At 42.5% G+C, this 19,583-nt stretch overlaps 1 protein-coding gene across 1 annotated transcript in view; it reads right to left on the minus strand.

Moving 5' to 3' along the window:
- Positions 1-2,618: 2,618 nt before the first annotated feature.
- LOC121585340 (F-actin-uncapping protein LRRC16A-like) overlaps positions 2,619-19,583 on the minus strand; it is a 250,051-nt gene continuing 233,086 nt past the window's right edge. Inside the window, exons 31-40 of the mRNA XM_041901721.2 lie at positions 18,746-18,812; positions 18,129-18,346; positions 16,724-16,833; positions 16,011-16,205; positions 15,590-15,854; positions 12,501-12,552; positions 12,064-12,306; positions 10,412-10,567; positions 3,406-3,546; positions 2,619-2,797 (exon numbers count right to left, since the gene is read on the minus strand). Of these exons, the coding sequence (XP_041757655.2) occupies positions 2,619-2,797; positions 3,406-3,546; positions 10,412-10,567; positions 12,064-12,306; positions 12,501-12,552; positions 15,590-15,854; positions 16,011-16,205; positions 16,724-16,833; positions 18,129-18,346; positions 18,746-18,812 (1,626 nt within the window). The remainder of the gene's footprint in view (positions 2,798-3,405; positions 3,547-10,411; positions 10,568-12,063; positions 12,307-12,500; positions 12,553-15,589; positions 15,855-16,010; positions 16,206-16,723; positions 16,834-18,128; positions 18,347-18,745; positions 18,813-19,583) is intronic.

Here is a 19,583-nt window from a genome sequence, read left to right on the forward strand (position 1 = left end):
TCCCACTTTCATGAGTTTCCTGGAGACTGCAAGCCCATTTGGAAAGAGACAGAACAAGAAGACACTAAGAGCACAATGGTCATGGCTGGAGAGAGCCTTCTCAGGGTGCCGCAATGTATGGGAACTCTATTGTGCTTCATCACGGTAATGCAGAGGAAGGATGCCACCGTCGGCTTGCTAGACTTGGCATCTGTCAGCAGGCAGAGCACATATAAGAAGCTTAAAGTAATGTAACACGATTAATTCAACGCTGATTCAACGATCAACGTGTCATCAAGATCTGTACAAATCTCACTTAGTCGTGTTCAATCTGTACAATTATTTTAATTGATATAAATATTCACATAAGGAAGGACATGTCCACAGCCAGTAGTGTGATTTAGTGAAACACGTTAAGGAGTGTTGTCCATAACAAAATAAAACATACTGCAGAACAACACTGGAGTACAGTCATTTTCTTTGTAGAATTAAGTTTCCTTTTTTCTTATCAGAAATGATCAGGCAAATATATCAATGTTTCTGTTTGTTCCTTGTCATGAAAATAAAATTATAAAACTAATTAATTGTTTAAAGAATAACAAGAAAACAATTCAACCAAACAGTTGATTTCCTTAGTATTAACACCATGTACATTTACAATAAGGACAAGGGATAAAAACATCACCAACCACTGTTTTTATTTCAATAAATTACATATTTATAGAAACCTATTTTAGTAGTGTGCTTAGTAGTACCATAGTAATATAGGATTTGTGTACACATACGTGTGTGCATATATTACATGTATGTATCTTAACATACAGTATTATATTACATGTATATTAAATGACACATACAGTACACCTCACATGCATATCAGACACACAAATTCAGCAGTAATCACACTGCCTATCTGAGAGCTAGACTCCCTTTCTTACTTATTTAACTCTTAAGGATTTTTTAACACATCGTTCCATGGTTTTATTGTTCCACAGAACCAAACAGAAGACAGCCAGCTGCTCTTTATCCCCAAACAAAAATAATAAAGTACAAGACAGAGAAAACCAACCAACCAAGACAGTTAACCAGAGGGGTATCCTACGAAGCAAGCTAGATCTACTCAGGGTCTTCTAAAGCTAACCAGCTTCAGCTAGATTCACATTCCAGCTCAGGCTTCATGCGTACTACGACGGTGGATATTGCTTGTCCACCTGCCGCTAACTCTAGCAGGTTTGTAACTGCGCATGCATGTCGCACATGGCTAGTCGAACGGCGAACTCTTCATTGAGACGATGCTGAAACATCAATCCATGGGCGAGTCAGTGACACATTTTCATTTGTGCCGAAATCAAAATCAAAGAAAAGTTATTTTGGAAATTCATCAGGCTATGGTGTGGAATAGGCTTTTAGAAGTGTTGTCTTTATTTTATAAGTTATCGTTAATGCCGTCTTTATTTTATTACTTTTCATTAATGCCGTCTTTGGTGTGTTTATCAACGCACAACAACCACAAGCACCTTCATACAAAAGTCATACAAAAGTGTTACTGTGGGTGAAGTTTAAAATGCATTCTGTCATTACTAAATGTGTAATGTGATATATTTCCATTTTGTGCCTACTGTAATGTGATGCATTCACAGCATTCAACCCAGTCCAAGACCTCAGGAACACGTGTTAACATGACATCACTATGTTCTGACTGAGTAAGCCAATCCTCCAGTCCAAGCCATGATTACAGGTAGTGAAGAAAATAAACTACTGGCAGCGAGGCAGCAAATGAAGACCAATTAAAAGACCAAAGGTGCAGAGGCCAGGACAAGACCCTAGCTGTCTGGCCCTGACTGATGGACAGCAGCGTTGGGGTCAATTCCATTTCAATTCCAGTCAATCCAAAAAGTAAACTAAATTCCAATTCCACATTTTCCTGATTGAAAAGCAGTGAAGAGAATTGGAATTGGAATTTCAGTTTACTTCTTGAATTGCTGGACAGGTTTGAAACGTCCGTCTGTCCACATGAAGCAGTCAGGTCTCGAATTAGTAGCAAACTGACGCTGACTGCAGAAAAGCCCCGAGCTGGAGTTCCATCCATGTCCGGCTTTCACTTAGCCTGGAAACTAATCTGAATAGTGAAACAGTGCGATATTCAGTGTGGGTTCCAGGCTAGCTTTTACTGGCCTTACAGTTCACCAGTTCAGTTCCCAATACAAGCACAGGGGATGACCCACACACAAAGCTATGATGACATGGTACACACATGGCCAAACCATGATGACATAATACTCACATGGCCAAACCATGATGACATTGTACACATATGGCCAAGCCATGAGATATCTGAGTCATGTAAAGGGATGTCCCTCTCCCTCTCCTTCCCCCTTTAGAAAAGGTGTTGCTTGTTTGATTTCCACAGTGACTTATCACACTACAGTGCATCATCATAACAGTGCTTTAGCCGTATTTATCTTGGTATTACTGAGGTTAGTGAAAGTGTACCACAATCCTCTCAAAGTAAAACACTCTGCCCGGCAGACAACAGTCTTCTTTAAACAGACGGTCTTGGCTTTCTGATTCCTGATATCAGATATATTGAGATGACAGGCAGGTACCATGCACCTGTCATTCATTTGGAGTTTAGTTCCTCATATAAAAATAAAGTCTTTGTCGGCCTCTTCTCCAGATTGGGAAGACTTTCCCCCCGGTCCCTTGTCTCTGTCAGGGTTGGGGGATTGGTCCTTGGGTTTGGAGCCGTTGTCCTCAGAGTTGTGGCGGTGGGGGCTCTGGTGTTTGGCAGGGTCTGATACTGAGCCTGGTTTCACTGCTGAGGAGACGAGGACAGGATGTGGTTATGAGAATGAACAGCAGAGGGTGCCAAAAACAACCTTATCTGAAAACTAACCGGTTTATTTCTGTTTTGATCTCGATCTCTACCTCATCTGTGCTAAAAATGAGTAAAAATAACACTTTTAGACAGTAACTTGTGAAAGATGAATCCAACAAACACATTTTCTAAAGAAAAGCAAGCACATTTTCCAACAGGCACCAAGACATGTTCCAAAAATATAAACATATCCCATGTGAAGCCCAGATAACTTTCTGCCTCAGGTGCAAGGTGGAAAAAGGTCAATAGGCAGCATGGGTAGATTCATTTTGGTAAGCTTCCTTCAATTATAAGTGTTTTGGTAAGCTTCCTTCAATTATAAGTGTTTTGGTAAGCTTCCTTAAATTATAAGTGCTTTGGTAAGCTTCCTTCAATTATAAGTGTTTTGGTAAGCTTCCTTCATTATAAGTGATCACTATCAATCAAATCATGCCCAGAAGCTCCAATAATGAATCTCACTGCAGTCTGACCTGCACTATGGGACAAGATGAGAGCTCATGAAAGGTACAAGTGAGAGAGGAGGAGGGAAAGGGGGAACTTCTTCTAACCAGTACAGGGGAGGGCCTTCCTGCTCTCGTGCTCTCCCACTTCCTGTTCGGTGCTGGTAGGTGATTGGCGGGCGTGTCGGGCTCTGAGGGCTGTGATTGGCCTGTCAGCTTCCTGATCAGAATCAAACACGCTACCGTCTTCTGTTGGGACATTCACTGGGGAGAGGGTGGCGGGAGGGAGGCTGTTCTTTAGTGCTCGTTGATCAATTAGCCATTCAATTAGTCACAGGGCCAATCCGATTGGGGTATAGTAATTCATTCTAATTAGTCTTTTAGCACATCTGGGATGCTAAAAATATAATACAAGTAGACAATGTGTGGTTATTATTTGATGGAGTTTGTAAAGAATGAGCATCAATAACATATCAATAACATATTGATAGATTCAATCTTCAGCCATAATTTAAATCTTCTCACTAGCACAGTGTGGTCTGTGGTGCCATCAGTGACTGTTCATAGGAGTAATGTTGCTGTGTTATAGAGTGTGTAGTAGAGTGTGTTATAGAGTGTGTAGTGAAGTGTGTTATAGAGTGTGTAGTAGAGTGTATTAGTGCGTAGTAAAGTGTGTTATAGAGTGTGTAGTAGAGTGAGTTATAGTGTGTAGTAGAGTGTGTTATAGAGTGTGTAGTAGAGTGTGTTGTAGAGTGTTATATAGTGTGTAGTAGAGTGTGTAGTAGAGTGTGTTGTAGAGTGTTATAGAGTGTGTAGTAGAGTGTGTTATACACTGTGTAGTAGAGTGTGTTATAGAGTGTGTAGTAGAGTGTGTTATAGAGTGTGTTATAGAGTGTGTATTAGTGCGTGTAGTAGAGTGTGTATTAGTGCATAGTAGAGTGTGTTATAGAGTGTGTAGTAGAGTGTGTAGTAGAGTGTGTTATAGTGTGTAGTAGAGTGTGTTATAGAGTGTGTTATAGAGTGTGTAGTAGAGTGTGTTGTAGAGTCTATAGTAAAGTATGTAGTAGAGTGTGTTATAGAGTGTAGTAGAGTGTGTTGTAGTGTTATAGAGTGTAATACAGTGTGTAGTAGAGTGTGTTATAGAGTGTGTAGTAGTGTGTAGTAGAGTGTGTTATAGAGTGTAGTAGAGTGTGTTATAGAGTGTTTAGTAGAGTGTGTTGTAGAGTGTGTAGTAGAGTGTGTTGTAGTGTTATAGAGTGTTAGAGTGTGTAGTAGAGTGTTACTAAGTGTGTAGTAGAGTGTGTTATACAGTGTGTAGTAGTGTGTGCAGTAGAGTGTGTAGTAGAGTGTGTATTAGTGCGTATAGTAGAATGTTTATTAGTGTGTAGTAGAGTGTGTTATACAGTGTGTAGTAGAGTGTGTTATAGAGTGTGTAGTAGAGTGTGTTATAGAGTGTAGTAGAGTGTGTTATAGAATGTGTAGTAGAGTGTGTAGTAGAGTGCATTATAGTGTGAAGTAGAGTGCGTTATAGAGTGTGTAGTAGAGTATGTTATAGAGTGTGTAGTAGAGTGTGTTATAGAGTGTAGTAGAGTGTGTTATAGAGTGTAGTAGAGTGTGTTATAGAGTGTAGTAGAGTGTGTTATAGAGTGTGTAGTAGAGTGTGTTAGAGTGTGTAGTAGAGTGTGTTATAGAGTGTGTAGTAGAGTGCGTTATAGAGTGTGTAGTATAGTGCGTTATAGAGTGTGTAGTAGAGTGTGTTATAGAGTGTGTAGTAGAGTGTGTTATAGAGTGTGTTATAGAGTGTGTAGTAGAGTGTATTGTAGAGTGTGTAGTAGAGTGTGTTATACAGTGTGTAGTAGAGTGTGTAGTAGAGTGTGTAGTAGAGTGTGTTATAGTGTGTTATAGAGTGTGTTATAGAGTGTGTAGTAGAGTGTGTAGTAGAGTGTGTTATATTGTGTAGTAGATTGTGTAGTAGAGTGTGTTATACAGTGTGTAGTAGAGTGTGTTATAGTGTGTTATAGAGTGTGTTATAGTGTGTGTAGTAGAGTGTGTTATAGAGTGTGTAGTAGAGTGTGTTATAGAGTGTGTATTAGTGCATAGTAGAGTGTGTAGTAGAGTGTGTAATAGTGTGTATTAGTGCGTAGTAGATTGTGTTATAGAGTGTGTAGTAGTGTGTTATAGAGTGTATAGTAGAGTGTGTATTAGTGCGTAGTAGAGTGTGTTATAGAGTGTGTAGTAATGTGTGTAGTAGAGTGTGTATTAGTGCATAGTAGAGTGTGTTATAGAGTGTGTAGTAGAGTGTGTTATAGAGTGTGTAGTAGTGTGTTATAGTGTAGTACAGTGTTTTGTAGTGTTATAGAGTGTTATACAGTGTGTAATAGAGTGTTATACAGTGTGTAGTAGAGTGTGTTATACAGTGTGTAGTAGAGTGTGTAGTAGGGTGTAGTAGCGTGTGTTACAGAGTGTCCTCCTGAGTGGCGCAGTGGTCTAAGGCACTGCATCGCAGTGCTAGCTGTGCCACTAGAGATCCTGGTTCAAATCCAGGCTCTGTCGTAGCCGGCCGCGACCGGGAGACCCATGGGGCGGTGCACAATTGGCCCAGCGTCGTCCAGGGTAGGGGAGGGAATGGCCGGCAGGGATGTAGCTCAGTTGGTAGAGCATGGCATTTGCAACGCCAGGGTTGTGGGTTCGATTCCAGTATAAAAAATAAAAATGTATGCACTCACTAACTGTTAAGTCGCTCTGGATAAGAGCGTCTGCTAAATGACTAAAATGTAAATGTAAAATGTAGTAGAGTGTGTTAGAGTGTGTAGTAGAGTGCGTTATAGAGTGTGTAGTAGAGTGCGTTATAGAGTGTGTAGTATAGTGCGTTATAGAGTGTGTAGTAGAGTGTGTTATAGAGTGTGTAGTAGTGTGTTATAGAGTGTGTATTATTGCATAGTATAGTGTGTTATAGAGTGTGTAGTAATGTGTGTAGTAGAGTGTGTATTAGTGCGTAGTAGAGTGTGTTATAGAGTGTGTAGTAATGCGTGTAGTAGAGTGTGTATTAATGCGTAGTAGAGTGTGTTATATAGTGTGTAGTAGAGTGTGTTGTAGAGTGTGTAGTAGAGTGTGTTATAGAGTGTAGTAGAGTGTGTTATAGAATGTGTAGTAGAGTGTGTAGTAGAGTGCATTATAGTGTGAAGTAGAGTGCGTTATAGAGTGTGTAGTAGAGTATGTTATAGAGTGTAGTAGAGTGTGTTATAGAGTGTAGTAGAGTGTGTTATAGAGTGTGTAGTAGAGTGTGTTAGAGTGTGTAGTAGAGTGTGTTATAGAGTGTGTAGTAGAGTGCGTTATAGAGTGTGTAGTATAGTGCGTTATAGAGTGTGTAGTAGAGTGTGTTATATAGTGTGTAGTAGAGTGTGTTGTAGAGTGTGTAGTACAGTGTGTAGTAGAGTGTGTTGTAGTGTTATAGGGTGGTATAGTGTGTAGAAGAATGTTACTGAGTGTGTAGTAGAGTGTGTTATACAGTGTGTAGTAGAGTGTGTTATACAGTGTCTAGTAGAGTGTGTTTTAGAGTGTGTAGTAGAGTGTGTAGTAGAGTGTGTTATACAGTATGTAGTAGAGTGTTAGAGTGGGTAGTAGAGTGTGTTATATAGTGTGTAGTAGTGTGTAGTAGAGTGTGTAGTAGAATGTTATAGAGTGTGTTATACAGTATGTAGTAGAGTGTTATACAGTGTGTAGTAGAGTGTGTAGTAGAGTGTGTAGTAGTAGAGTGTGTTTTAGAGTGTGTAGTAGAGTGTGTAGTAGAGTGTGTTATAGTGTATTATAGAGTGTGTAGTAGAGTGTGTATTATAGAGTGTAGTAGAGTGTGTTATAGAGTGTGTTGTAGAGTGTGTTATAGAGTGTGTAGTAGAGTGTGTTATACTGTGTTATATTGTGTGTAGTAGAGTGTGTTATAGAGTGTGTAGTAGAGTGTGTTATATAGTGTGTAGTAGAGTGTGTTATAGAGTGTGTAGTAGTGTGTTATAGAGTGTAGTACAGTGTTTTGTAGTGTTATACAGTGTGTAGTAGAGTGTGTTATACAGTGTGTAGTAGAGTGTGTTATAGAGTGTGTAGTAGGGTGTAGTAGAGTGTGTTACAGAGTGTAGTAGAGTGTGTTATAGAGCGTGTATTATTGCATAGTATAGTGTGTTATAGAGTGTGTAGTAATGTGTGTAGTAGAGTGTGTATTAATGCGTAGTAGAGTGTGTTATAGAGTGTGTAGTAGAGTGTGTTGTAGTGTTATAGAGTGGTACAGTGTGTAGTAGAATGTTACTGAGTGTGTAGTAGAGTGTGTTATACAGTGTGTAGTAGAGTGTGTTATACAGTGTCTAGTAGAGTGTGTTATAGAGTGTTAGAGTGGGTAGTAGAGTGTGTTATATAGTGTGTAGTAGTGTGTAGTAGAGTGTGTAGTAGAGTGTTATAGAGTGTGTTATACAGTGTGTAGTAGAGTGTTATACAGTGTGTAGTAGAGTGTGTAGTAGAGTGTGTTATAGTGTATTATAGAGTGTGTAGTAGAGTGTGTATTATAGAGTGTAGTAGAGTATGTAGTAAAGTGTGTTATAGAGTGTGTTGTAGAGTGTGTTATAGAGTGTGTAGTAGAGTGTGTTATACAGTGTGTAGTAGAGTGTGTTATAGTGTGTTATAGAGTGTGTTATAGAGTGTGTAGTAGAGTGTGTTATTGAGTGTGTAGTAGTGTGTGTTATAGAGTGTGTATTAGTGCATAGTAGAGTGTGTAGTAGAGTGTGTAGTAGTGTGTATTAGTGCGTAGTAGAGTGTGTTATAGAGTGTGTTATAGAGTGTGTAGTAGTGTGTTATAGAGTGTATAGTAGAGTGTGTATTAGTGCGTAGTAGAGTGTGTTATAGAGTGTGTAGTAGTGTGTTATAGAGTGTAGTACAGTGTGTTATAGTGTTATAGAGTGTTATACAGTGTGTAGTAGAGTGTGTTATAGAGTGTGTAGTAGAGTGTGTAGTAGTGTGTTATATGGTGTGTATTAGTGCATAGTAGAGTGTGTAGTAGTGTGTATTAGTGCGTAGTAGAGTGTGTTATAGAGTGTGTTATAGAGTGTGTAGTAGTGTGTTATAGAGTGTGTATTAGAGTGTGTATTAGTGCGTAGTAGAGTGTGTTATAGAGTGTGTAGTAATGTGTGTAGGAGAGTGTGTATTAGTGCATAGTAGAGTGTGTTATAGAGTGTGTAGTAGAGTGTGTTGTAGAGTGTGTAGTAGTGTGTTGTAGAGTGTAGTAGAGTGTGTTGTAGTGTTATAGAGTGTTGTAGAGTGTGTAGTAGAGTGTTACTGAGTATGTAGTAGAGTGTGTTATACAGTGTGTAGTAGAGTGTGTTATACAGTGTCTAGTAGAGTGTGTTATACAGTGTGCAGTAGAGTGTGTTATAGAGTGTGTATTAGTGTGTAGTAGAGTGTGTTACAGAGTGTAGTAGAGTGTGTTACAGAGTGTGTAGTGGAGTGTGTTATAGAGTGTGTAGTAGTGTGTGTATTAGTGCGTAGTAGAGTGTGTTATAGAGTGTGTAGTAATGTGTGTAGTAGAGTGTGTATTAGTGCGTAGTAGAGTGTGTTATAGAGTGTGTAGTAGAGTGTGTTGTAGAGTGTGTTGTAGAGTGTAGTAGATTGTGTTGTAGTGTTATAGTGTTATACAGTGTGTAGTAGAGTATGTTATACAGTGTGTAGTAGAGTGTGTAGTAGAGTGTGTTATAGAGTGTGTAGTAGAGTGTGTTATAGTGTGTAGTAGAGTGTGTAGTAGAGTGTGTTATAGTGTGTTATAGAGTGTGTAGTAGAGTGTGTAGTAGAGTGTTTTGTAGAGTGTGTTATAGAGTGTAGTAGAGTGTGTTACAGAGTGTAGTAGAGTGTGTTATAGAGTGTATAGTAGATTGTGTTATAGAGTGTGTAGTAGAGTGTGTTATAGAGTGTTAGAGTGGGTAGGAGTATCTGTTATATAGTGTGTAGTAGTGTGTAGTAGAGTGTGCAGCTGAGTTAGGAAGGACGCCTGTATTTTTGTAGTGACTGGGTGTATTGATACACCATCCAAAGCGTAATTAATACCTTCACCATGCTCAAAGGAATATTCAATGTCTGCTTTATTTGTACCCATCTACCAAAAGGTGCCCTTCTTTGCGAGGCATTGGAAAACCTCCCTGGTCTTTGTGGTTGAATCTATGTTTCAAATTCACTGCTCGACTGAGGGACCTTATAGATAATTGTATGTGTGGGGTACAGAGATTATGTAGTCGTTAAAAAATCACTATCATTGCACACATAGTGAGTCCATCTGACTGATTATGTGACTTGTTAAGCACATTTTTACTCCTGAGCTTATTTAGGCTTGCCATAACAAAGGGGTTGAAAACTAATTGATTAGACTACTAGATACTAGACTCTGTCAATATGTTTTTTGAAGTGGCTCTGCATTTCTTGCATACATATCATATTTATGTAAGGATTATGACGACCTTCTAAAAGGACAAAGCTGTTTATGTGTGTTCCCTTGTCCCCACTGTCACCACATCCCTCGATGCGTGCAAACAGAGCATCTATATCAGGGATGGGCAACTCCAGTCCTCGGGACCTGACTGGTGCCACACTTCTTCCCCAGCCCCAGCTAACACGTTTGACTCTAATAATCAAGTACTCATGGGCTTCAGTTTAGAATGCAATAAGTTTAATCAGCTGTGCTTGCTAGGGATGGGGAAAAAGTGTGACACCACTCCGACCCCGAAGGACTGGAATTGTCCATCCCCGATCTATATGGTAGGACAAGTCCCAGATTAATATGGAGGCGAAAGAAACGCACACATATTTAGGCGAGGTGCTGGCTATTGGAGTAGAACACTTGAAAAAGAAAATAATTAATAATAATATAAAAATAATAATAATAGATAATCTATTCTGGTGTCAGACACATCTCTCTCTCTCCCTACTAAGAGAATAGATACAGTTTGAGGGAAACCGAGGCCTGTGCTTTAGGGCTTAATAGCCTGTCCTTCCAGGTTTCCTCAACCGCAGAGTGATGAACGAGACCTGGAAGTATGATAGCGCGAGACTAGGTCTGTTCCTACCAGGATGGGTAAAGGTAACCTACCTGTCTGAGCAGAGGGGTTTTTGCTACTCCCCGCGCCCCCCAGTAGAGGACTGCCCTGCCCCTCCTTGTCCTTGTCCAAGGGGACCCTCTTCAGGCCGTGAGGCAGCATTACCACCTTGGGAGACACATTCCCTCCAGGGGAGTCACAGACCTCATCTGGCAGACAGGAAGACAAACAGTATCAGAACTACATCAAGGTTTCTATTGTCCCAAAACCAGGACAGGTGTGTGTCTAAATGTCCAGGTTAAGATATATCATTTATTGTTGTTTATGTAGTTGATGACTGAGACAGGAAGCCAGATTAGTTGGCATCCTAGTTGAAGATCTGTGGTCTATTGAAAGGCAGAAGGTGTCCAGCCTCAGGCCCCAGAATAGACTAGTACACTAACACTAGATCTTTAACAGCTTTAACATCCAGGGACTAGATAGTGTCCCAGTAGCCCTCCTCAGGGCCGAAGTCCACACCCAATGAACCCAGTCTATGGTCCTGCAGGTGGTGATTCTCCATACTCTAAACAGACAAGGCTCTGCTTTCTGCTCCCAATGATCAGACATGACCTCATTTATTCAGCTTTGTTGTCTCCAGCCACGTTTGGATGTGTGTAGATACCTCACACTGTGCCTATGCTCCTAGCTGTCCACTATCCCATAGGAATAAAACAAGAATACAGTATAAATCTGTATTATGTCAATGCTCCATACTCTACCAACAGGGTCTAAAATTAACACCCGCCACCTGCCAAATACGGGTAGATTTTGGCATTGGCGGGTAAGATGTCTATTTCACCATCCACGTTGGCGGGTGGTCGGCTCCACAGTGCGAGCATTTCACTCGCATATGTGAATACAAATAGTCAAGTATGATCACATTTATGGTCAAATAAATGCTGCAGTAGCTGTTTTCAAAGTATTTCTGCCATTTTGTTTCATAGCTGGTAAATTAATCGCACAAAGTCAAAGAACTTGGAAACCTATATAGCCTATCCCACCTCACACTGCAACACAGCCTGGCTGGGGGCTGTGCGCACGAGAAGAGCTGAGTGAAATATTCATTTTTAGAAGAGCACAGGCATAAAGGTTGGTCTAATTTACTTAAAACGAAAGTCTACTGAAGTGAGACGTCCTTGTGTTACTTGGCTATTTACATTGTTTTGTTCACAAGCTTGGTTGTTTTTCTATGTTTGAAGTTTCAACTCCTAGGGAAGAGAAGACAAAGCTTCTACTAGTCAGACTCAATCTCACAGGCACAAAGGTGACTCAAGTCGTGCTACCACGGTAACCTCCCGCCCTTAAAGGGGCAGGTGTGATATTTTGGTTAAAAGACTCAGGTCACAAAAAATGTAATTATTCAACATACCACATTAGTTACTTCTTACTAGTAATACATTTACTTTTTTCGAAACATTACAAAGCATGCGTATTAGTTTTTTAGTGTTTTGTTGGTGTAATTTTAGAGCAAAATCTTGGGGGGCTGGTAAAAAATCTGAGTGGCTGGTCAATCTTTTAATCTACCTGCCACAGTGGCTGGTGGACCAAAAAGTAAATGTTATGCCCTGTCTACCAGTTCTCCTGGCTGTTATCCATACTAATGGAAGGATACAAGAATATCCAGTATATCTGTAGATCTCAATGCTCCATATTATAGGCTTACCTATACTCCTGCTACTGCTGGTGCGCGGCTTCTGAGGGATGGAGGGTCGGGCAGCGAGGGCTGGCTTGGTGCCCTGAGGAGGGGGCTTGGGACTGGAGCTGGAGGTAGTGCGGTTCCTAGGGACCGTCTCTGGCTTGGCCTCCCCACCTCGAGGGCTCTTCTCTGGGGAGCCAACCACCACCACTCCCTCTGCCTTGGAGCCACCTGGAGACCTGCTCTCTGTTGGGGTAGGCTGGCCCTTCACTGCTCACACACACACATAGTCAGCCAGACAGGCGCACACAGATGAACACGCAGGCAGAAACACACACATTCATGGGACACACAAAAGGCAACAAGTCACACAAATGATTCACAAAATCTGTGGTTCAGGTAAAATAGTCTCCCACGTCTTGTGAATCCCACTCTGTAAACGTTAACAGTAGAGATGAACTCACCGATGGCACTGCTGTCTGGTCTGTCTGGACTGGATGACTGGTCATACTGGTCCTGGAGGAGACAGACAGACAACCATGGGTTCAGTCACAGCATCCACTATAGATCAACCTATAGATCGACCTAGAGCATCCTGACCGGTTGCATCGTCACCTGGTATGGCAACTGCTCGGCATCCGACCGTAAAGCGCTACAGAGGGTAGTGCGTACGGCCCAGTACATCACTGGGGCCGAGCTCCCTGCCATCCAGGACCTCTATACCAGGCGGTGTCAGAGGAAGGCCCAAAAAATTGTGAAAGACTCCAGTCACCCAAGTCATAGACTGTTCTCTCTGCTACCGCACGGCAAGCGGTACTGGAGCGCCAAGTCTAGGTCCAAAAGGCCCCTTAACAGCTTCTACCCCCAAGCCATAAGACTGCTGAACAATTAATCAAATGGCCACCCGGACTATTTACATTGCCCTCCCCATTGCTACTCGCTGTTTATTATCTGTGCATAGTCACTTTACCCCTTCCTAGATTTACTTTAGTTTATTTAGTAAAAAAATGGTTTGGGGTTTGGTATTTTACCCCCTTTTTCGTGGTATCCAATTGGTAGTTACAGTCTTGTCCCATCGCTGCAACTGCCGTACGGACACGGGAGAGGCGAAGGTCGAGAGTCGTGCGACCTCCGAAACACAACCCAACCTAGCCACACTGCTTCTTGACACAGTGCCCGCTTAACCCGGAAGCCAGCAGCACCAATGTGCCGGAGGAAACACCGTACACCTGGCGACCGAGTCAGCGTGCACTGCGCCCGGCCGCCACAGGAGTCACTAGTGCGCGATGGGACAAGAACATCCCTGCCGGCCAAACCCTCCCCTACCCTTGACCAATTGTGCGCCGCCCCATGAGTCTCCCGGTCACGGCCGGCTGCGACAGAGCCTGGAATCGAACCAGGATCTCTAGTGGCACAGCTAGCACTGCGATGGAGTGCCTTAGACCACTGCCCCACTCGGGAGGCCCCAATAAATATTTTCTTAATTCTATTTCTTGAACTACATTGTTGGTTAAGGGCTTGTAAGTAAGCATTTCACAGTAAGGTCTACACCTGTTGTATTCGGCGCATGTGGCAAATACAATTTCATTTGATTTGATTTGATGAATACTGTATCAACAGTCTGATTCTGATTGCTGTCATTATTCAGTCAGTCATTATCACAGAGTTGGCCATTGTGATGAAGATACCTAACTAATCTGTGGAAGTTATTATCTCCTATCTACTTGGCGTCCCAACTAGCTCCTAGAATACAGTATGTGTTGTGCTATATTTATTTCCAGCAGCAGGTAGCGCTGTAGTGTAACACAGTTACTGGGCTGAGGTCCAGCAATGTAGCTCAGCACCAGCCCCCCGCCAACAGATGGGAGAGGCAGGGCTTTGGCCCTGTGATACAAGGTCAGAGAAAGCCCTGGGCCTGCTGCTGCAAAGCAACATGAACCTCCTATTCACACACACAGTAGTGACCTGCATTCCAAAAGTGAAAGGGGACAGTCTCGTTGACTTACAGAAACTCAAGTTGACCAAAATATGCCATTTAGCAGACGCTTTTATCCAAAGCGACTTACAGTCATGTGTGCATACATGTTTACGTATGGGTGGTCCCGGGGATCGAACCCACTACCCTGGCGTTACAAGCGCCATGCTCTACCAATTGAGCTACAGAGGACCAAACATACACACGTCGTCCATTACAGCCCTGGAGTGACACTGATACCCTGTGAGGAACTGATGTGGTTGGCAGTTTCTGACGCGTGGTAAAGGAGTTTAACACAGGCAACATGACAGTAAAACTGAAAGCATCTGAATTCTGCTGTGAAGCATGACAAGGGAAAAGCCTCCTCCAATCTGAACATCACGGTTGTTTTAGGCATTTACTATGCCTTACTTTAAATGTTCACTGTCTTTACTGGAACCCAGTTAATTGAATGTCCCTGAAGTTACCACACACACACACACACACACACACACACACACACACACACACACACACACACACACACACACACACACACACACACACACACACACACACACACACACACACACACACACCACTCTACACCACTCTACACCACTCTACACCAGGACAGAGAGGGTACCACACATAAAGCTTTGTCATTATGGGGTATTGTGTGTAGATTGATGAGGAAAAACATTAATTTAATCAATTTTAGAATAAGGCTGTAATGTAACAAAATGTGGAAAAAGTCAAGGGGTCTGAATACTTTCCGAATGCAGTGACTTTTTCCACATTTTGTTTTTTTCCTTCGTCAATCTACACACATTACCTCATAATGACAAAGCATAAACAGGTTTTTAGATTTTTTTGCAAATGTATAAAAAAACAAAAACATTTACATAAGTATGTGACAGTGGGCCTGAAGCGGTATGATATGACAGTGGGCCTGAAGCAGTAAGATATGACAGTGGGGCCTGAAGCAGTAAGATATGACAGTGGGCCTGAAGCAGTAAGATATGACAGTGGGCCTGAAGCGGTAAGATATGACAGTGGGCCTGAAGCAGTAAGATATGACAGTGGGCCTGAAGCAGTAAGATATGACATTGGGCCTGAAGCAGTAAGATATGACAGTGGGGCCTGAAGCAGTAAGATATGACAGTGGGCCTGAAGCGGTAAGATATGACAGTGGGCCTGAAGCAGTAAGATATGACAGTGGGCCTGAAGCAGTAAGATATGACAGTGGGCCTGAAGCAGTAAGATATGACAGTGGGCCTGAAGCAGTAAGATATGACAGTGGGCCTGAAGCGGTAAGATATGACAGTGGGCCTGAAGCAGTAAGATATGACAGTGGGCCTGAAGCAGTAAGATATGACAGGGGGCCTGAAGCAGTAAGATATGACAGTGGACCTGAAGCGGTAAGATATGACAGTGGGCCTGAAGCGGTAAGATATGACAGTGGGCCTGAAGCGGTAAGATATGACAGTGGGCCTGAAGCAGTAAAATATGCCAGTGGGCCTGAAGCAGTAAGCTATGACAGTGGGCCTGACAGATGTAGTTACAGTAATATATAACTTTTGATTCACCAGTACTGACCTTATGTGATCCGAAGGCACGTCTCTCCTGCTTGGCCTTCATCTCCGCCAGAAGTCCAGTCCCCATCACCTGCACCCCGTAGCGCCTCCCCCCCTGGGGACTACCCTTACTGTCCCCCTCCGACACCTCATCCATGGAATCTGGGGTCCGTAGCTCCTCAGACCGGTCTGAGCTGCTGCTGCAGTCCAGGGGCTGGGTGAGTTGGCTGGGATGGGTGGGCTGGGTCTTGGCCTCTTTGACCTTGGTTGGTGGTTCTGGAGCTTGGCTCTTCAGGGAGGCCTTAGGGGAGGAAGGCTCCTCGGGGACGGTGGTTACTGGAGCTGGGGTTAGGGCTGGAGCTGGGGTTAGGGCTGGAGCTGGGGTTAGGGCTGGAGCTGGGGTTAGGGCTGGAGCTGGGGTTAGGGCTGGAGCTGGGGTTAGGGCTGGAGCTGGGGTTAGGGCTGGAGCTGGGGTTAGGGCTGGAGCTGGGGTTAGGGCTGGAGCTGGGGTAGACTGGTTCTTCTCTGACTTGTCTTTGTCTGAAGACTTAGAGGTGCGAGACTTGATGAGGTTGAGGAAACCTCCTTTACTCCTCTTCTTCTCTCCGTCCTGGGAGTCTGAACTCTTTAGAGAATGTCTGAGAGGGGGAGGGAGGGAAGGAGGGAGGGAGGAGAGAAAGAGAGAGAGAGAGAGAAAGAAAGGGGGGGAGTGAGAGGAGGGGAGAGAGCGAGAGAGAGAGGGAGGGGGAGTGAGAGAAAGGGGGGGAGTGAGGGAGTAGAGAGAGAGGGAGGGAGAGGGGGAAGTGAGAGAGAGAGAGAAGGAGGGGGAGAGAGAGCGAGAGAGGGGGGGTGAGAGAGAGGGGGAGAGAGAGAGAGAGGTGGGTGAGAGAGAGAGAAGGAGGGGGAGAAAGAGAGAGGAGGGGGAGTTAGAGAGAGAGAAAGGGGGGGAGTGAGAGGGGGGAGAGAGGGAGGGAGAGGGGGGGTGAGAGAGAGGAGGGGGAGTGAGAGAGGGAGAGAAAGGGGGGGAGTGAGAGAGAGAGGGAGAGAGAGAGTTAACCTTTTCAATATAAACATGGCAGAAAGAGCAAGAAGAAAAGTCATTTTTCATAATGATGAGTTGTAGTGATGAGTTGTAGTGACGAGTCGTAATGCTTACTTGGAGTCCATCTTGGTGACTTTCTTGGAGAAGAACTCGTCCACCCCCTCATCAACCCTTCCATGCAGGCCGTTCTGCTCTCCATCATGAGACGTGGTGCTGCTGATTTGCTGTGAAGTAAAAAATACAGCGTTGTTATTACACCATACCAATACAGGGTTGTTATTACACCATACCAATACAGGGTTGTTATTACACCATACCAATACAGGGTTGTTATTACAGCATACCAATACAGGGTTGTTATTACACCATACCAATACAGGGTTGTTATTACAGCATACCAATACAGGGTTGTTATTACACCATACCAATACAGGGTTGTTATTACAGCATACCAATACAGGGTTGTTATTACAGCATACCAATACAGGGTTGTTATTACACCATACCAATACAGGGTTGTTATTACATCATACCAATACAGGGTTGTTATTACACCATACCAATACAGGGTTGTTATTACACCATACCAATACAGGGGTTGTTATTACAGCATACCAATACAGGGGTTGTTATTACAGCATACCAATACAGGGTTGTTATTACACCATACCAATACAGGGTTGTTATTACATCATACCAATACAGGGTTGTTATTACACCATACCAATACAGGGTTGTTATTACACCATACCAATACAGGGTTGTTATTACACCATACCAATACAGGGTTGTTATTACATCATACCAATACAGGGTTGTTATTACACCATACCAATACAGGGTTGTTATTACATCATACCAATACAGGGTTGTTATTACACCATACCAATACAGCGTTGTTATTACACCATACCAATACAGGGTTGTTATTACATCATACCAATACAGGGTTGTTATTACACCATACCAATACAGCGTTGTTATTACACCATACCAATACAGGGTTGTTATTACATCATACCAATACAGGGTTGTTATTACACCATACCAATACAGGGTTGTTATTACACCATACCAATACAGGGTTGTTATTACAACATACCAATACAGGGTTGTTATTACAGCATACCAATACAGGGTTGTTATTACATCATACCAATACAGGGTTGTTATTACATCATACCAATACAGGGTTGTTATTACATCATACCAATACAGGGTTGTTATTACATCATACCAATACAGGGTTGTTATTACATCATACCAATACAGGGTTGTTATTACATCATAACAGAAACTACTTCACAGGAAATCCAGTGACCACAGTTGTATAATAAAGTAAGAAAGGGCTAGTTGTGTGTTTGAGAACAAGAGTAAAACTTTGTTCTAAAATAAACAACATACTCACTCCAAATGTCTTACTCTGGGGTTCTTGTTAGAACTAAATCATTGACATCTACCTTATGCAGAGTGCTGTTCTGCTCATAGTTAGTTCTATAACGGCAGTGGTAATACTCACTGGTATCTTACTGGACTGCATCTTCTTGTTCCTGCGAGGCCGTAGTTTGGTGAAGTGCTGCAGCTTCTTTGCCTCCTCTGAAGGCAGTTCTCCCATGGCCCCTGACGGTCTCTTCTCTAACCTAGAGAGGGTAGAGGCAGGGGAAGGTGCAGGAGCAGGGGGGTCCTCTGTGTGGATAGGAACATCTTCCAGGGCCTTGTCAAGGTCAAACTCCATCTCTACAAGGTCAGAGGTCACAGGTTATAGACAGGTCAGAGGATTACATACATGGTGAGATAATTATGAATAAGTAAGCATTTTGCAGCTTAGATGTATCTTATTTACCGTAGTTAATTTATAACAAGTGTATTATCTTACTAGTAACACTATGTCATGAAACACTTCACAAAACTCATTTCTGCATTTATTAATTTCTTCTTCTTGGTGAGTCTGCTATCTAAAACATAGTTATTAAAAAATAAGCAAAATCTTTGTCAGAACCTAGAACTAGATTTATCTTATCTAGTTCATTACTTATCAGCTTCTAGTACAAGTAGTAACACAACCACAATCTGTCATGGTCCACACGTCACAAAGTCCATCCAATACTAGCTGTCTGTTTGGTAGAGGAGACTCACCAAAGGCACGAGACACTGGACGGAGCATTCTACTGTGGATGCTTTTCCTCTTGGACTTGGGAGTCATCTGGAAAGAACACAGAAATTTACTCATAAGAGACGCCATAACTACTATCACCAAAACCTTCTGATATTCAGCCAGCACTCTTGCAGTAGACTGGGATGTCAATTTCAATCCACAGACACAAACACATTTCAATGAGTAAAATGTGTCAACGCTGCACTAGAATTCGGCACATCATTTCAATACTAGTTTGCATAAAAGATTAAGCGATCTTTATCTTGTTTGTTTTTTCGATTACCAAAACAAAAATGATCCTTTACTACAGCATCAAACCTCCAATACTGAGAGGACAGACTACTAACTAACAGATGTGCAAGCATAACTCTAACTGACATTACCAGCAACCTTTAAAAGTCCAGACCATTACCCTAAATCATATTTCACATCCCCACTCTTTCCACACTGAATGAGATAAAACATATTTCATAAGAGACAAGACAAGGGTGAAACAATCACAGTATTCAAGGACAATAATAAAGCTTTCTGCTGGAGTTGTGATACACTTGGCCAGCTCTTTTTAACTGGAGAGAGAGAGAGAGAGAGAGAGAGAGAGAGAGAGAGAGAGAGAGAGAGAGAGAGAGAGAGAGAGAGAGAGAGAGAGAGAGAGAGAGAGAGAGAGAGAGAGAGAGAGAGAGCTATTGGTCAGTATGATAGATTAATTTGTATTTTAAGAATAATGACTAAAGGATTTCACCCCAAATACAGTATAAATGTGTGAACGGTGTTAGAGTTATAATGTAGTGTCAACCCACTAACAGAGGGGGAGGAGTTAGA

This window comes from Coregonus clupeaformis, chromosome 17 (assembly GCF_020615455.1).
Source record: "Coregonus clupeaformis isolate EN_2021a chromosome 17, ASM2061545v1, whole genome shotgun sequence".
NCBI lineage: Eukaryota > Metazoa > Chordata > Actinopteri > Salmoniformes > Salmonidae > Coregonus > Coregonus clupeaformis.